At 56.0% G+C, this 18,092-nt stretch overlaps 1 protein-coding gene across 5 annotated transcripts in view; it reads right to left on the bottom strand.

The window, feature by feature from the left end:
* The window catches only part of TCF7 (transcription factor 7), a 30,200-nt gene extending 12,114 nt beyond the window's left edge, over positions 1-18,086 (bottom strand). For 2 of the 5 annotated variants that reach the window (XM_029941912.1, XM_029941914.1), the window contains exons 1-3: positions 18,077-18,086; positions 17,846-17,912; positions 17,222-17,346 (exon numbers count right to left, since the gene is read on the bottom strand). In XM_029941912.1, the coding sequence (XP_029797772.1) occupies positions 17,222-17,317 (96 nt within the window). In that variant the 5' untranslated portion in view covers positions 17,318-17,346; positions 17,846-17,912; positions 18,077-18,086. Of the gene's footprint in view, positions 1-17,221; positions 17,347-17,570; positions 17,660-17,845; positions 17,913-18,076 lie in introns of those variants that run through there. The other 3 variants (XM_029941911.1, XM_029941910.1, XM_029941909.1) reach the window with 3 other exon arrangements.
* Between the last annotated feature and the right edge of the window lie 6 nt (positions 18,087-18,092).

Below are 18,092 nucleotides of genomic sequence, written 5' to 3'. Positions count from 1 at the left end.
GGGCACTGAGGGCCTGGCCAGTCCTTCCCACGTTTATGCATGCTGCCCCCGAGCCTCACTCCCTGGCCCCCTCCGTGTCTGTGGTGGGAGCCGGGGAAACGTCTGGCGGAGGGCCCAGTGCCCCACGCCCCCCTCAGCCAGTGGAACGTCCCGCTCCACGGCCTCAGCACAAGGCTGTCCCAGGGCCAGGCTGCCCAGACGACAAGCTGGGGCTGCCTGGGGACTGGCATGTGCATGGGGAGCCTGATGCCTGGAGCTCCCTGTCTGTCCTCCCTCTGATGATGCCTGGCTGGCAGGCCTGGGCTGACTGAGCATCTTGACTATACATCTTACGTGAGGGCAGAGTGCCAAGCATAGAGCTGGGCCCTCAGGAAGAGTTCACAGCATGGCGGAATGGTCAATGGCAGCCCAGACTCCTTGGTCAGGACACTCCAGGATCCCCTTCTCTGCCCCTGCGTCCCCCCAGCCACAGACACACAGGCCAGAATGCAGCACTGTAGAGTGGGTCCAGGACCCGGATGCCCTACGGCTGGGAGGCTGTGTCTGCTGGTCCTCCTGCTATCGCAGTGCTTTGACCACTCCTCACCATCCCTACTCCAGATCTGTTGTCCCAAAGGTGGTCCTCATCTCTGGGACATTTTCATTAGGCCAGGGCTATAAAGTCCTCTGGTTGAGGAGGCAGGAGCCAGGAAGGGGGGGGGGGTCCAAAGAGAGGGTGGGACAGGAGGAGGGAGAAATAAGGGACTCCAGGGTTGGTCTCTTTTGCTCTGAGGTTGAGCTCGGCCCGGCTGGGCTGCCCTCCCTCACCCCCTCGCCCCCCTACTTCCTGCAGGCTCAGGTGAAAAATAAACACAGTCGGCATTTTCCCTGCAGACCGCAGCGGTCTGCTCACAGGCTGTGTGCACCCTGAGAGCCCTTGCCACCGCCAGCAGAGAAACTCCCTCGCCTCTGACGGTTGACTCTGAAAACCCCCAAACGCTTGAGCCCCACAACACTTTCCCAGCGAAGAAAGTTGCTGCTTCCTCTGGCCTCACCCTCACGCCTGGGGGTGGGGGAGTACGTGAGCCTGAGCGCCCCCTCCCCCCACCCAGCAAACCTCCCTGTGGCAGAGTCGGTGCCAGAAGTTCCTGCCTCTTGTTCCCCCAACACCCTGCCCCCCACCGCCCTGACACACACCCAGATTCTCCGCTGATCACTACTGGCAGAAACAGTCAGCTTCCATCGCGGGGTGCCAGCCTGAACAATGTTTCAGGCTGAGAGAAAAGTATTTCCCAAGGATAATGAGTGGTTAGTGTGTCTCAGGCACAGTTCTGAGCACCTTACAGAGTTTAACTCATACGCTTTTAAAGGATATAGGCGTATTATCCCCATTTGATAGATGAGGAAACTGAGGCACTTAGAGGTCACACAGCTTGCCCAGGATCACACAATCAGTGCCAGAGCTGTGATTCTACCCACTGTGCTACAAAGGCCTTATGGTTGGTTGGTCATGGACAGAACCTGGGGGTACAGGGAATGGTGTGCCAGTCCTTCCTCACCCGTATCCCTCCACCAGCCTTGGTTGGTCAGAGTTCTTCGAACCAGTGCCTCCCTGACCCTAAAAATGCTTCAGTGGGTTCTGGGACTCCTGGGATTGGAGTTCTGGCGACACCACCTGCTTACCTACTTGCCAGGGCTGCTGGCACCAAGAGCCTGCCTGGTGGCGACACCTGGACATGGCTCCCTGCACTTAGTGCACATGCACCCCACTCAACCTCGACCAGCAGCCACCCAGCCACGCCGGCTGGCCCTGTCCCATCCTGGTGCCTAGCGCTTCTCTGCCTCAGCGCCTTTGCCCAACCCTCCTCCTTCCCTCGTGACTTTCCACGCTGCTGCTTCCTGCTCTTTGCGAGCCTCACTCCTCATTCTGACCTCAATCTAAGGGTCACTTCCTCGGAAAGGACTGTCACCTGGCTGGGGGGCCACAACCCAGCAGGCAAAGGTGCCCACTTGGTGCAGAGGTGGGCCTGGTGGTACCAGAGGGCAGAACCGGCTTGTTGGTCATCTCCACTTGTCCAGGTCCTGTACCCGGCAGAGGGAAGGCTCCGGGAGTCCCTGGTACTCCAGCACCCCTGCGTGCCCCACCCACTCACCCGCCACGTTGCTGACTGCAGTGAGGCCAGTGGGGACAAGCCCACAGGAGTGGCAGATCCACACCTTGAGCCTCATGCTTGGCCCTGGGCAGAGGCGGTCTATACAGAAAGGTGGGCTTCTAATACAGTTACTGTTCTTTTCCGCCAGGCACACAGAGGTGACTAGGAATACTGTAAATGCCGCCTGTGACGAGAAAGGCAATCTCCTTCCCATTTTACAGATGAGGGATGTGAGGCTCTAAGGTTGAGGAGGTTGCCTGTGGTCTCACACAGCCCCCTCTATCAGGTGGGCCCTCAGGGTCTTCAGTGTTGCTAAACAGCCACATTCTCTCTCCTCCCCTCCCATTATTCCCTCTCCCCCTACCTGGCTTGGTCAATTCCCATCCATCCCTGAGGCCTCATCACAAATGAGACTTCCCCCTGGAAGCCTTTCCTACCCTCCCCACAGAAGTGGAGGTCCCCTGCTATGGGCCACTGACCACGGTGCTGACTCAGTTGCGCTCAAGTGTCTGTTCGCTGGTCTGTCTTCACTGTCTCCCTACCTGAGCCTGCGCCCTGCACTGTTCCTATTACTTGAGTAAAGCCTGGGCCCTAAAGTTGGGTCTCTAGCAGTGGGGGTGGGGGGGGTGGTCAGGGGGACAGGGCCCAGCATTAGCCAGTGTTTAGGGTGAATGTGGCAGGGCTGGACAAAGCGCTCTGGCTGGAGCTGGGTACAAGGTCATGGCAGTACTCAGGAGGCAAGGAAGAGTTTGGGCCACTGCTTGGAGTCAGTGACATCTTGCCTGACATTTGAGACCCTACACCCCCTCCAACTCCCTCTGCCCCCAATCTCTTCCTGCCTGCAATAATTTGGCAGTCAGACTATCCAGAAAGTCAAAGCCAGGGCTGCTGCTAGTTCATATGGTACTTTTGTGCTAATAATAAAAGTTCGTCTTCCTGTAGACACGCAGACCCACACAAGGGCACATGGCTTGGGGTGCTTAGCGTAGCCTGGGCTTCAGCTCCTTGGCCCAGAGCGCCTGCACAATTCCACACACTGGCCATGCTCAGAGCGCCCGGTAGCTCTCCCTTCTCTTCCTCACACTGCCAAGAGCCAGGCTCCAGCCAGGGCCTGACCATCTACCCTGACCATCTACTCTGGCCTTGATCAGTTCCTCTCCCAGCTCTAGGGCCCACCAGGTAGCCCCACAGCTCCCTCAGACCTGTGACTGGAGCTGGGACCCACTGTCCAACCAGTGGTTGTTTAAGTGCCAAGGAGTCTGGCCAGTTGCTAAGTGGGAAGCTCCCTCAAGGCCTGGGGCCTAGAAGGTGAGTGTCCCAGAAGAGAGCAAGCCCCCCAAAACTTTCCAAAGGAGACTTGCCTACATATCAACTGAGCCCCAATTTGTGGATTCCGTCAGACCCTACCTCTGCAGGGATACCCCAGCAGGGCTCATGCTGTTTTCTCCCCAGCCCCCGGTCTGGGCCCTACTGCCCAGGACATGGTGCTTTCCCAAGGACGGCCCACAAGCTCCCCACCCACAGATGCTGGATGCCTTGTGCCAGACGCCCACCACAAAGCATGGAGCCATGGCCATTTGGTCAGCTGAGCTGGAGGCCTGCTGTGTGGCCCAGCCACCCCCTCTTGGACCAGGAGGCTTTGGTCCCACCTGCTGGCACAGTATGTTTCCATGGTTGCACGGAGCCCTGCCAGGTGCGTGTGGCCAGTCTACCAGTCACCTGGCCTCAACATCAGATAACAGGGCCCTGCCACAGCAGAGGTGAGGACCAGAGTCCCTGCATGAGGCCTTGGCAAACCACAGGCCTGCTCTAGACTCAGCCTGGCCCCAAGGCACCCTCAGAACTAGCTGAACCTCACTGAGCTGAGTGGCCTGGCCCACAGCCTCCAGTGGTTTCTATGCATTCGTTTACTTGCGTTTTCCTTCCTCCTCTTGAGGTGAACGCCCCTCAGGACAGGATGTTTTTAGAGGAAAATATAAGCTTCCGGGAGCTGCTGCAGCCGAGCTGCTAGTTGATGCTACTGACACACGGTGTGTGGGACTCTGCAGCAGCCCCGGGGCTGGGCATCCCTGCCCTCTCAGCCCTGCCAGCCCAGGGCCCAGCTGTTCATGGGCCAGGGCAGGCCAGACCGCCTCCAAGCTCAGGCAGCAGGAAAAGCAAGGCTCTGCAGAAAGGGCACTGCAGAAGCTCAGGGACGGTTTTCCCATAGGAGCAAACCCAACAGGCTGTGGAGGACAGGCAGGAAGAAAAGTGCAGAGCCCTCACTCGGAGCAGCCTGCTGTATGCCCCGCACACTGCAGAGCTCTACTCCCCCACCAGCGTCCAACCAGCCTTCCCTTGTCATTTGAGGACATGTGTAGATCTTGCAGATGGGGACAGGGAAGCCCCAGAGAGGTTACATGACGTGCCCAAGTCCTCAGGGCAAGTAGCCAAGTAGCGACAGATCTGGATTGGAATCAAGCCCTCTGGCGTTCCTGGCCAGAGATCTTCACCACTCTGCAATGGGTCTCTCAGTCCAGGGGTAGTGTGACAGCATGGAGACCACACGTGAACCCAGTGGTCCCCAGATTCCCCTTCCCCCACTCTGAGTCTCCACAAACAGACCTCCAGCCCACCAGGGACGTGGAATCTCTGACTTTGCCAATAACAAACACCCTGCCAAGAACCTTTCTTGGCATACACTGACTACAGTGTGGCTGTGACCTCCACCTAGCCTTATGTGAAGAATGCCTTCACCCTGTCTGCACAGGAGGGAACTCAGTTTCTCAGTCATCAATGACTAAAGGAAACGTGAGAGGTCATCTCTCTCTCCCACACGGGGTCTGACCTGTGCTCACCCCTCCCCATGCGAGAAGCAGCGGGTAAGGACAGCTGCTGGCAAATGACATGGCACTCACCAGGGCCTGGTGCTGCCCAGGAGGGAGAGCCAGAGAGCCCAGCCAGAGAAGGCGGAGGCTGATGGTACCTCCACGGCGGGGGTGGGAGGTGGAGACTCGATCTTGTCCACAGCCTCAGCCCTTCTGACCCTGATTAATTCGAACCAGCCTCTGAGGAGCAAAGACAAGAAGGGGTCTCTGGTCTGTACCAGCTGTCTGTACCAGCCCCAAGAGGACAGTCTTGCCCTGGGGCCATGGTCAGGAAGCTCATTCGGGTCTAACCTTTGCAAGCTACTGTCAGTTAAGACCCTTGGGGTTCTGCCTAGACTGAATCCAGCAGTTTCTCCAAAGGGACACAAGGCAAGGAGTGGAAACGAGCTGCTGCAGGCTTCGGTGCTCACACCCAAGCCCTGCAGGCCCAGGGTCCACACAGGGAGGGGCAGGGCTGCTCCACCGCCACAGCAGCCCTCTGAAGGTGGAGTCCCCTAATGAGACTGAGTTCAGGGTTCCAAAAACCACACCAAACATTCTTACAGATACTCACCTGGGTGTAACAGAATTAAAAAAAAACATGGGAGAGGGGAAAATACCAAATTCCTAGGGGGTAAGGAGTTGGGAGGGAGGGGATGGGGCAGCCAAGGGGACTTAGCTGGAGCTATAAAATGTTTTTTTTTTTAATGTTTTTTAAATGATTTTACATTTTATTTATTTTTGAGAGACAGAGATGAACAGGGGAGGGGCAGAGAGAGAAAGAGACACAGAATCGTAAGTAGGCTCACAGGCCCTGAGCTAGGAGTCAGCACAGAACCTGACACAGGGCTCGAACCCAGGAACCGTGAGATCATGACCTGAGCCGAAGTTGGATGCTCAACCGACTGAGCCACCCAGGTGCCCCAAACCCATTTTTTTAGAAAAGCAGTGGACAGGTATATTGTCTAAGAGGCAAGGGAGCATGGAGGTAAGGGCATAGATGCCTGGGTTCAAATCACTCCACCAGCACTTAAGGTGCACGTCTCCCCATGCCTTGGCTCCCCAGCTGTGTAACGTCCATATCTCACGGGGTTGTGGTTGGGATTAAATTAATGACAAACAAAAGGAAAGAAAAAAAGACCAAGGCTTTTCAATAAAGCCAGACTGTGTGCCAGGCTGGGGCCACGGCCCTTGATTTCCTTTGGACTCCTGCCTGACTGCCAGGAGGTCAGACTGCCGAGCTCCTGACGGACCTTCAGTGACCAGAGCCAGGGGGTGGAGGCAATGGAGGACAGCGATACAAGAAACGGTGCTCTCAAAATGCCCCAGCAGGACTTCCTATGGTGCGGTGGGCCGTGACACAATGACAACAGACACAGCACATCCCCAGGGACACCCTCAGCTTCCTCAGTGAGCCCATTCCCAGTGATCCAAGGCCTAGGAAACCCACTAGCCCAACTCCACACGACAGAGAGGAGGCCACCTGATCCAGACAGGCCCAACAGTGAGCTCCTACCTAAGCTAGGACCAACATTAGAGCAAGGGGTCCACCAATAGACAGTTCTTAAGTTTCATCCTGCCTCCTTTCATCAGGCATCAAACCTGACCCATCTTAAATGTTATGTGGAAACACTTTCCAGGGCAATGTTTATTCTGGAAACCCTGGGCTCCTGCTTCCAACCAAGAAACACAACCCTTTTGGTCCTAAAAGCCCTCCCTGACTTGTCAGACATCCAGGAAGGACAGTATTCATCCCTGACCAGGGCCCAGCGCTGTGAGGTCATGCCCAGGAGGAGCACAGAGGGCCAAGGCTGTCCTTGGGGCCAGAGAATCCAGCTGGATTCAGCTCCTAACCCAACAGGAGTGGGAGTTCCACTCAGCTTAGAGACTGGCAGTGCCCTCATCGCCACATACTCCAGAGCACAGGAGCAGAGCATGAAGAGCAGGGGCTTTGAGGTGAAACAGACCCGAGTCCAAGCCCTGACCCTGCCAGGCTCTAACACATTCTTACCTCGCTAAGCCTCAGGTCCCCCACTTGTAAAATGAGAGCAGTAACGCATCTACTTTCTCAGCTTCTTCCAAGGACCTTGGTACTGGGATTAAAAGCCCCAGACACAGGCCTGGCACTCGGGAGGTCCTCGACACATTATTCTTCCAACAACTGTTTCCTGAGCACCTACTCTGGGTCACACTCTGTGTGGGGCACTGAAATTCCAGCAGCGAAAAGAGCAGCCCTTTCTGATCCAAACCACTGTCCCTGAAACCCTACCTCAACATGGCCATCAGCCCTTGAGGGCTCGGCAATCCCAGGATCATCTGTCCCTACACCCTGCGGACTACGGTCCCCCCCAGACCCCACCCATGGGGTTGCCAACCACAGGTGGGCGGCTCCCACCCGCGTACTGCTCAGAGCCGGCCAGCACGCTGTGGGGTGGCTGCCGCAGCCTGGCACACACGAAGTAGCCACCCTGCCTGGACTCCGGCTATACCCAACAGAGACCTCACTGCTGCTGGCACGAATCTCTCCACAGGCTGCCTCTCTGTGTCCCTGAGGGCCCACCCACCCTCTGCCTGCCTGGCCACTGGGCCAGCCACAGAGCCATCTGATTTGAATGAAACTTCAAACTTAATGACTTTCATGCTGGTTATTTAAAATGCAATGTAATTTTCTTAAACACCCTATTATTTCCTTTGATAGCTACAAAGCTTCCCCCAATCCCATAAGCATGTTTATTTTTAGGGAAAAGAGTGGTTTGCAGTTGGTCATAGAGACCGTAGGGAGAGGGAACCCACAGAAAGCAGGGCAAAGAGTCAACCGTGGCAGCCTGGAGATCCACAGCTGTCCTGCCTTCATGATGGGGCCGGCTCTCCACGGACACTACAGGGACCTGGGCAGGCCCCTGACCTTCTAATGCCAGCACGTCAGCCAGCAGCCCTCCTGTCCACTACCTGACAGGGGCCAGGTGCGCCTTCCGTGCTCCCCCTGCATAGGGCTCGGTGTCTTCATCCAGAAGATGGTTCTACTGGCTTCCTAGTGAGCCTCCCACAGCCATTCCGGCATGTAAAGGGTTGGGAAAGGGGTCCTGGGGCCACCAACACACCCTCAGCTGCCTCCCTCCTGACTCCTTCAGACATTCTGCCCTGGGTGTAGCCTTGGGGCCTGAAGCTTTGACCAGCTGGATGAGATCTGTGCCCAGATAAAGTGGCCCCAGGCGGTGGCTACCCACACTGGGAGGCTGGGTGGGTGTGGCCCTGCCAGTCGGGGCTCCCTGGCAAGGAAGACAGCCGGGTGGTGGGTGTGCGTGCAGAGGTCAGCTGAGCCCCACCAATGCGGGGCGTCCTCTGGGAGTGGTTATTTTTAGATCCTAGGCTTTCATGTGGCCAAATGATGTAGAGTTTACAAAGCATCGGTAATGCGTTTCAGATGGCGGCCCAGCAGATCAGGAGGCTGGGCTTCTGCCACCAGAGCCAGGTCAGAGTTAGTCAGAACGCCCTCAGCCTAGACTCCTCACCTGTCTGTCTATCCTTCCCATCTTTCTTGCCTGATGGAAGGCTGGCCCTGGAGCAGCCCTGGCAATGCCCAGCAAGCCCTATCTGAGGCCCACCTGAGCAGCAGGTGTCTCTAGCTGACACTTATCTGAATGTGAGCAATCCTTCATGGGCAGGGATCCCCACTCCCAACTTAGACAAGGAAACTGAGACCTAGAGAGATTAACGGATTTGCCTGAGATCACACAGCAAGGGGAGAAGTTGGGCCTGCCTTCTGGATTCCCTGCCCATCACAGCTCCATGCCCTCATGGGCTACCTGGGCTTTCTGGGAGGAGGGACCTGCCATCCTCACCTCGGCGAGCCTGGATATGGTGGGCTAGGGCAGCTTAACTATCAAACCCCCAAAGCCCACTCTTCTCAGGGCAGGCCACATCCTGCCTGTCCATGCCTCAGCCCCACAATTGTCACCGAGAAGATAGTGTGGGGCCCAGACAACTTTCCTGTCTCTGGACAGAGAAACAACTGGTTGTTTTAATGGGAGAGGTGAGGGGTAGGGCAAGCTTACTTGGCAGAATGTCTGCTTCCTCTGCCCTGCAGGGAGCTCTGGCTGTGGATTGGCAGTGGTACCCATCTTCCTCCGGGCTCTAAAGCCATGTGTACTGGCAAAGTCCAGTTGGCTTCTGTGGGACCATCCCTCATATATGAGCGGACTGCGCCAAGGGGAGCCCAAGGTTCTAGCAGAACCAGAAGGAGCCAAACCCTACGACCAGGACAAACGCACCTGGGTTGCAGCTCGAAGATTTTGTGTATGCCAAGGCTGGTGTGGGCCATATCATTTTAAGGGAGGGAGGTGGTGCCAGGACCAAACCCCAGGCATCACGTAAACGGAGGCACCAAACTGCCTGAAGGAAGAAACTAACAACATCCTGGATTCTCAGAGACCTTCCCTAGGCTGCTGGGGCCTCAGAGTCCCGCAAGGACAACACTACTAAGAGGCGCCCTCCTCTACACCATGGCTAAATCACCAATGTGCTGAGGGACCTGACCTCTGGGGTTCAGTTCCTCTTAGTAAACTGGAGGCCAAGACCCTGGATCCATGACCCTAGAGAGAGACTGAGCCAAATTAAATAACATGAAAATGGAAACTTCCACTTCTGAATCTCTCTTGCCTTACATGTGCCAGCATGCTGGGTCTCCCTTGCCCAAAGCCCACCCCCTCCCTTGGCCTTGCCTGCACTCCGCCTAGCAGCCCTGGGCCTCCCATATCCACCCCATCCCAGCTGCTGCCTCTGCCTGCCTCTCCCTCCATGCCCAACTCAAACCAGCTGCCAGTGGTCACCACCTGGCTCTTCGCTCTGCCAACATACTGCATGTGCCTACCAGCCACTCCTAGGCTCTGGGACCAGTGGTGCCTGCCTATCAAGGTCACATGCTGGGCCCTCCCTGCTGGGTGTTGTCCAGCCTCACCTTGTAGTCTTCACAGGCCCTGGGCTTTGCGCTACTCTTCCAATGACCAAGAATATACTGATTTCTGCTCTTCTCTGCTCAAGCTGTCCCTGCTCTACAGGGCGTTCTCTCACTTAGCCTCTGCAGGTTCCGGGCAGCTGCAACCTTTCCCTCTCAAGAAGCCTTCTGGACTGCCCCTGCTGGCCTCTCCCTCCTCCCTGCCCTTCATCCAACTTGGGCAAAACCTCAAAGCCAGCTGTGAACCCCCAGGAGGGTAGAGACAGCCATCCCTCTGTGCTAAGCCAAGGCTAAGGATGCAGGGGCCCAGAAATGCCAGTAGGAGCCTGGAACCTCGGTTCTAGATACAGCAGGCACTCTGTCACCAGGCAGCTGAGGCTCTGAGGCCAGACAGGCTGAACAACTGTGCTCTGCAACTCTCTGCATGACTGAGTTGAGGGAAAGCAAGTGTGGGGGCCGAGTCCCACCTCAGCTCCAGGAGTGCCCCCAACCCTGCAAGGCACCCTCTCCAAGAGCTGTTCAGCCCAGTGCCTGCACTCACAGCATCTGCTGCACACCAGGGACCCCACATCCAGTGCCTCCTTCCATGCCCCAGGAACCCAAGGAAGTCAAAACCCTCATTCTCCTCATTTCTACATTGGGAAACTCGAGCTCCCAGCAGTTAAGTAACTTACTCAGGGCCTCTCAGCCAAGGATGGCAGATGCGGTGTTCGAGGGTGGATCTTCCAGACAATGCCCTCCTTCTCCATACCTCTAACGGCCCTGCACAGGCCCCTTCCCTGACCTGGCCTTCCCGTCCCCAGCAGAAGGAGGGTAGTAACCCAAAGGTCTGTGCGCTATACTGTTGGGAGGTACCGTTGGGAGGTACAGGGAGCCCTGTGACCTGATAAAACACCTGTTTCCTCCACCAGAGTCTTGTTTGTACACAGTGGCAGGAAGCAGCCAGTCACAAGCATGAGAGAGTGTGACTATGGCTTCAGGATCACAGCTGCCTGCAGAGGCTCACAGGGAGGTGGTGGCACCCCCCTGCCCCTCCATGCAGCTGTACCACTCTAATCAGCCTGACCTCAGCAGTCACTTGACTTGAAACCAGGGCCCCCGCAGCCCCTTTTCAGAGCTCAGCTAAACCTCCTTTCCTGGATGGGCAAGGGGTGGGGTGTGGTCTCGTGAGACCGAGGCCATGGGCTGCTCTTCTCGGTGAAGGCACCACCAGGCCCTCCCTCTTCAACCCCACGCACACCTGTCTCGGGGCACCGGGGGAGGTAGGCAGAGCTGGGGGGAACATCCCCACTTGTCAGCTGTGGAAGCTAGCCTGGTGAAACCCTGGTGCCGTTGGGTGAAGGATACCTGGGTCTCGGTGACCCGGGCCTAGGTTGGTCACCTAGGGTTGTGTCAGCCCCTCCACCCCACTGAGCAGAGGAGTGGGCAGACCGTCCTCTAACTGCAGCCCCTGGGTATAGAGTGGGGCAGGAGTCTCCCTCATGAACCTCCTTGGTGCTGCTTTCCTGGCCCTGGAAGGCAGCAAAAGGGCACCCTGTAGGTAGTCACACCTTGGGGGCCACAGATTTCCCAAACACCACAGCCTACACCACACAGCCAAGTCAGGAAGGAATGCAAGTCAAAATAACTCTTAAGTCCCACTGCCCACCACAAACTATTAAACGATCAACAACAAAGAACTAACTCCATGCTGGAGTTTGCACACTTCGCCCCTGCAAGGAACCCACAGCAAATCAGGGCCACAGGAGAGCAAAATGCTATGATTCTTCCTAACTTTTTTTTTTAAAGGTTTTATTTTTTTTATGTAATCGCTACCCCCAGCGTGGGGTTCAAACTCACAACCCCGAGAACAAGAGTTGCATGCTCTACCAACTGAGCCAGCCAGGTGCCCCCGATTCCTCCTGCTTTTTGACCCCATAACTTTCTTGAAGTGTACTGTTCCAGGAAAATAATAAAAAAATAAGAAGTGATTTCTACATGCCGTCATTCCCACTGTAACGAAGGCAAGCTGTGAGCAAACTAGAAGCTACATGAGGGATAACTAATAAAGATGCTGTGTGTGGGCACCGTCTGGGGGCCTGGAAACAGGCACCCCCACACCAGGGGAAAGGGAAATACTGGGGCAAAACACGAGGGGGTAATGCAGGGCTGACCATGTGAGAAAAGGCCTTACCATGGCATGGAGGCTATTACCCAAATGGGTCTTTTCCCAATTTTTCTTACAAAATAGCTTAAGCCCCAACATCTTACATAAAGGGCTTCTACATGGTTGAGGAAGGAGGGTCTTTTTCAGATAAGTCTCTGGGGGGAGCAGGAGAGGATCTCAGGATGGAGTCAGTAGTGAGAGCTCCCATCCTGCCTCCAAGAACAGTACTTCCCCTCCCAAGAATCCCTAGATGAGGTAGGGCAACAAGAAATGGGCCTGTACCCCTAAGTCTCTGCCCCAGAGCTGGCCCCCAGGATTTGGAACCCCCCGCCCCCAGACCCTTGTGGCCCAAAGCAGAGACACAGACAGGAGTCTACATGGGGCCTACCACTGAGCCACCCCTAGCCCCAGAGGAGCCAGGAGAACAAGAACGGACCGGTCACAGCCAAACCCCCACCTCTCAAGCTCAGGACACGCTGGAACTTTTGTGGGCACTTCCTGGCACTGCTGCCTCCAGTCTACACTCCAGATCTGGGAAGAGGGCTCACCACTCCCATTGTGCAAACGAGGAAACTAAAATTGAGAGATACTTTGGGCAGATGGGCTGCCTTTGGTCTAAGTATAACGAGTACATCATAAAGCAGTGCCAACCACCACAGCCTGAAGAGCTGCCAAGGTGGGCCAGGCAGTTGACGCCTGGCGGGGAACGGCAGAGGGTCCCACTTGGATGTTTACAGGAGGTCTCTCTGGGAAAGTGAGAGTTGAACTAAGCCCTGAATGAGCTATGAGAAGCTGGCATCTACATGAGAGTTCTAAGCTGAGGAAACAAGTGCAAAGGTTCTGAGGTGGGTATAAAACACACCAGGACACTAAAGCTGTTTAGGGAGACAGAGTACGGCAATGAGGAGGGGCTGTCAGCAGTGGTTGGCCACCCAGGTACTCAGGCTGTGGGGAGAGGTTTGGACTTTACTCCAAGAGCAGTGGGAAGCCACTGCAGGGTCTCATCAGGCAAGAAATGAGATCTGATGGATGCTTGGCTGCTCTCTGGAACCTGGACTGGGGGTGAGGGCATGGGTTCAGGTGGGAGCCAAGGTCAAGGCAGAGGGAGGCCAGAGGCAACCATTAGTGCCTTCTGGGTGAGCGATGGCAACAGCTTGGGCTTTAGGTGGCACCGGAGGCACAGAAGTAGGACATGTGGCATGTTTGGAAGGGTGCCCAGGTCCTCTGTCCTCATCTGCACCTTCAGGAAGCTGCTAGGTGGACCCTTCTCCACAGCCCACCGTCCACATGGGGGCCGGCTCCACCCAGGATGCCCCTGCAGAGCCTTCCTTGAGAGCACTCCTCCAACTAGGGCCTGCTTCCAGTCTGTTCATCGGTCTCTTCTACTCAGCTGGGCACTGGCAGAGATAGAAAGGCTGGGTGTGATCTGTCTGGTGCCCAGCCAGGTGCCAGACTCCTCCTAGCAGGCTTTACTCTAACCATAGCTGGTGATCAACCACCACTAACCCTCCCCAGCAAGGCCCACCAGCTCCCTCTGTCTGAGGCTATGGAGGACTGGGTAGGTATATCTCTGCAGAGCCGCCCCGGACATGGTGGCCATGTGTCAGCAGCACTTCCTTCCCCGGCTCAAGTCTTGCGAATACCTGCACCTCCTACTCCCCTCAGGGTTCATTAGCACAGCCCTCAACTAACCCCAGACCCTGGAGTCCAGAAGTGTGAGCTCCATGGCCAGGAGCCCAAGCAAGAGTCCACTGCCTCAGCTGGACTCCCCTCCACATTGGAACTAATGCCTGGACCCCTGGCTTGGGGCATACACAGCCACCAGGATGGCCACAGAGGTCAGGCAAGAGCCAAAAGGCTCAACCATTTTTTTTTCAATTGAGATCTAATTGCACATCATAAAATTCAGCATTTGAAAGTATACAGTTCAGTGGCTTTTAGCATATTCACAAGGTTGTATAATCTGCACCACTAATTTCAGAACACATTCATTAGCCCAAAAAGAAACCCTGTAGCCATTGGCAGTCACTACCCATTCCCCTCTTCCCTCGGTCCCTAGCAACCGCTCATCTGTGTTCCATCTCTATAGATTTGCCTATTCTAGACACTTCATCTAAATGGCAAAAGGCTCAACAATCTTCCAGGCCAAAGACTCCAAGTGGAGGGGCCACAAGAGCAAGGGGGCTTCACATCCTTTCCGAAAAGAGGATTCGCACCAGACTGGCAGTCATGCACATCCAAGAATCTGAGTTTCCCTAGGGAGTGAGGACTTACTCATCCCAGAATTCCCTCAAAGTCAGGCCCAGAGTTGGCCCACCTACTCTCCCCTCCCCCCTCTCCCGCACCAATCTCGCAGAACAAAGCCAACAAAACAAAAATACACCGTGGCTACTGGTCTAGGCCAGCAACTGTCTACAAGCCTACATTAGATGCCTGACAAACCAGCTATGAAACAGACTTTGACCAATTCTCCTTTCTCAAAACAGAATTCGCAAGAAGCCACGTATCAAAAAGAAGCATCCTTTTAGGTAAAAGATCTTTCTCTGCCCCCTGGCAGTTGGCTGGGAGGCGGTCATCTGGTCCGTAGCTCCTGGCAAGGTTTGAGTCTGTGTCCTTTGAGGCATCCAACACGGTAGCCACATGGTAGCCACCCACACGTGCACAGAGGAGAGCCCAGGCATGGGCTTTCCCCACTGTCTGGGGAGGTCAGGCAACTGGCCTTAAAAGCTCTTCAGCACAATTGCTGACCCCTTAGATTCCCTCAGAGAGGGCAAAGGGGGCAGGGGGCCTAGTTCTAAGGGTCAAGGCAGGCGCTGGGCAGCACTATTATCTGTCCCCCGAGGATGGGCTCAGGAAAGCAGAGCTTGGGAAGAAACCTCCCAAGGCAGTTTTCCCTCAGGGCCCCTACAATGGACTCCTGACCCACTGTAAGAGTATCTTTTCTGATAAATGTGTTCTCAAAACTTGGAGTCAATCAATTTTGCTTTTAAGAACCAACCATAATTTAAATGTCCAACAACTGTTTGGGTAACACCAATAACTGCTTCTATTTGCTATTCATTCCTAACTACCAGGTTTGCTTAAAAGAGGCTCCCTGTATTCATGTACATCTTCCTCACCCAGTGTCACCCCAACCCAGGCCCATGCCTCTGTCTTGTTCCCTGCCCCATGGAACAGCGGATACCACACAAAGAAAGTCAACTCCAGACCTTGTCTTCCTCCTCCTGTGTGCCCAGAAGACGGGCAGTGGGAGGGAGGCTGAGGCTGAGTAGTGAAGAGGACAAAGGGACTTACCTCTACAGTAAGGGTGTGACACACAGAAAAGCATCTGCTATAGCTTGAGAAGGATGCCGAAGTGGAAAAAAACAAATCACCCAGGCCAAGGGAAGAGTGGTGTGCCTGCCCTCACCCCCACCCCCAATCCTGACTGCTGGAGTTGGCCATCCGTCCGCCTACACTCTGACCAGTGTGAGCTAAAGGACACCAAATGGTCCCATCACCACACCCTTACAGAGAAGGGGGCCCTCCCACCCTGGGCTGCCTCGCACTCGCCCAAGTCACGAAAGGAACGCAGAAACCCCGCCGCCTCCCTGCAGCACTATGGAATCACAAGAGGCTGGAAGGGAGCCTGCCCTCCTAGGACTGTTCTTGGTCTTAGGAGGCCTTTTGTCTAGTCATGGTTGTCACAGTGACCACAGTGCCTTGTCCAAGCAGCTCCCCTGCTGGGGGTTTGGCAGTGCTGCTTATGTCAAGTTGGACCCAAAATCTGAGGGTTTACCCATTGTAGGAGACCCAAAAAGCATCTATGTTAAGCATCTGCTGGTGCAGGGTGGAGGTCTCTGGGGAGAGGTGCTGCATGAGGTGGTAAGGTCAAAGGGCAACCGCCTCCCCCACAGACTTGAAGGAAGCAAACACCTCAGAGAAGGCACCACCCTAGAGCAGAAAGACCATTCGACCCACACGCTCCTTCTGCGTTTGACAAAATGGGGAGTCCAAGGGCCAAGGAGCTCATTTCTAGAGTCAACAGTTTACCAGGCTTTCCATTCTGGGTTTCTGGAAAGAAGAATCAATCTGTCTTCTCACCTCCCACCGGCTTCGGCATGAAAACAGCTTTCAGAATCAACTCTCCTCACCTGTGATCTGAAACCGCCTGGCAGTCACCCTGCTCCCTCGGGGTGACCCCCACTAGCCATATGAGCCTCCTACCTGCTGGCCCCTCCTGCGCTGACTGGGCCTCCACTTGCAGCCCCAAGTCCCCCAAACATTTCATGTACTTTAGGAGCTCTAATCTCACCCCTGACTTGGGCAAGTTGAGGACAGTCTGAAACTCTAATCTCAATTTTTTTCCCCTAAGGGCAGCTGTACTGCTCCAATGCACTCAGAATAGGCTCTTCACCCTTTAGGTCATCGGTACCAAAGAGGCAGAAAAGCCTGGCTTGTAATGATCATGGAATCTTTCAAAGCACTTAAACATATTTAATTTGCAAAATCATTCACCAGGTCCCTTATCTACACCACTGATTTGAAACACCTCTGCAAGCCCTTTCTGGTGCACAGGAAAGCAAACCAGCCTCATAAAAACCTACTTTCTACCCACTGCATTCGTGGTCTTTCTCTGGCAAGGGCGCATCCATGCCAATAAGGACAGAGTGAGTAGAGCCTGTTTCTCCTGCATAGCCAGGAGCACTGAAGCACACCAGAGTTTCTGCCCAATCCTCCCCAACACCCAGGCTTGGGGCTCAGGCTCAGGGAGAAGGCTCACTGCAAAGCTCAGAGCTCAGACCACACTGAGAACACGAGCACCTCAGGAGGGGAGGGGATGGTGTCAGCTCAAAAACTCTCCGCAAAGATTCTACCCTGGCATTACCAAGCACCAGGACGAGGCCTGCACCTGCTTGTGAGCAAGCTGGGAGGACAAAAGCCAACAGCTGGAGGGAAGGGGCTGCCTCGAGCAAGCGGCCTGTCCTTTCAGCAAAGTTCTCCAGCTTCCGATCCCGCGGGGTATATATGGGGAAAAAAACACCAGGACAGAGTTCTCACTTATCTATTTTGTTCTAGGCAAAAGTCACTTGTTGCCCCTGCCTCACGTACCTAGTCAAGGAGGTAGCAGGCACGAGGCCTGCGGGCTGCCGGGGCCACTTACCAGCGGGGGCTGCGGCTGGGGGTGCTGCCCTGCTCCCGAGGCGGGTGGGTAGTGCATGAGCAGATTGAAGGCGGAGTAGACGGTGTCTTTGTACATGCCGCTGGCGCACTCCGGGGCCTTCAGGCCTGGAAAAACCACAGCTGGGTCAGACGCGCCCGCCCGGGGCCGCCCGGCCGGAGGGGTCTGCTCTCCAGAGAAAGAATTGCCGAGGGGTCCCGTTCAAGTTCGGGACTGGAGAAGGAACGTGCCAGGGGTGCCTCGGTACCGAGTTCCGACGAAGGACCCCCAAGTCCAGGCCTCCCCTCGGCAGCCCCTACTTGACCCCCAGCCCGCCCTCCGGCCAAGGAACCTGGGCCAACGCTTTCTCCTCAAGACTAGGGATTAGTCAGTCACCTGGGCAAGGAGGGGAGGCGGAGATGGCGGGGGTCTGTTTACTCCTATAAAGGTCAGGGCACCGGAAGTGACTCGAGCTCGGCGGCGCCCGGGAAACCCGCCCCCCGCTTCCCCCCCCACCGGTTTTGCCGCCTCCTTTACTTGCCGTGAGGGGGGCACCCCCCGCCCTCGGTGGCCCCCACTTTCCCACCCGGGCCTTAGCGGGTGTAGGGGAGCCAGGCTGTAACTCACCGTCTTCCAGAGACTCTGGAAGTTTGTCGGGGAAAAGTCTCTGCGAAGTATGTTCCCGCCCGAGAGCCTGCGGGGAGATGCAGAGGGCCGTGAGGGACAAGGGGCACTCGTCCCGGGGCAGGAGGGGTCTGAGGGATGGGTACCCCAGGGGCCGGGAAGGACGGGGCGGGGCCCGCCGGGAGCGGGGGGCGGCAGGCGAACGAGAGGCGCAGCGCGCGGGCCGGCTCTCACCTCAGCCCCGACCTCC

Source organism: Suricata suricatta, chromosome 6 (assembly GCF_006229205.1).
Source record: "Suricata suricatta isolate VVHF042 chromosome 6, meerkat_22Aug2017_6uvM2_HiC, whole genome shotgun sequence".
NCBI lineage: Eukaryota > Metazoa > Chordata > Mammalia > Carnivora > Herpestidae > Suricata > Suricata suricatta.
The sequence above is the reverse complement of the archived record's forward strand: the minus strand, read 5'-3'. Positions and strand labels throughout refer to the sequence as shown.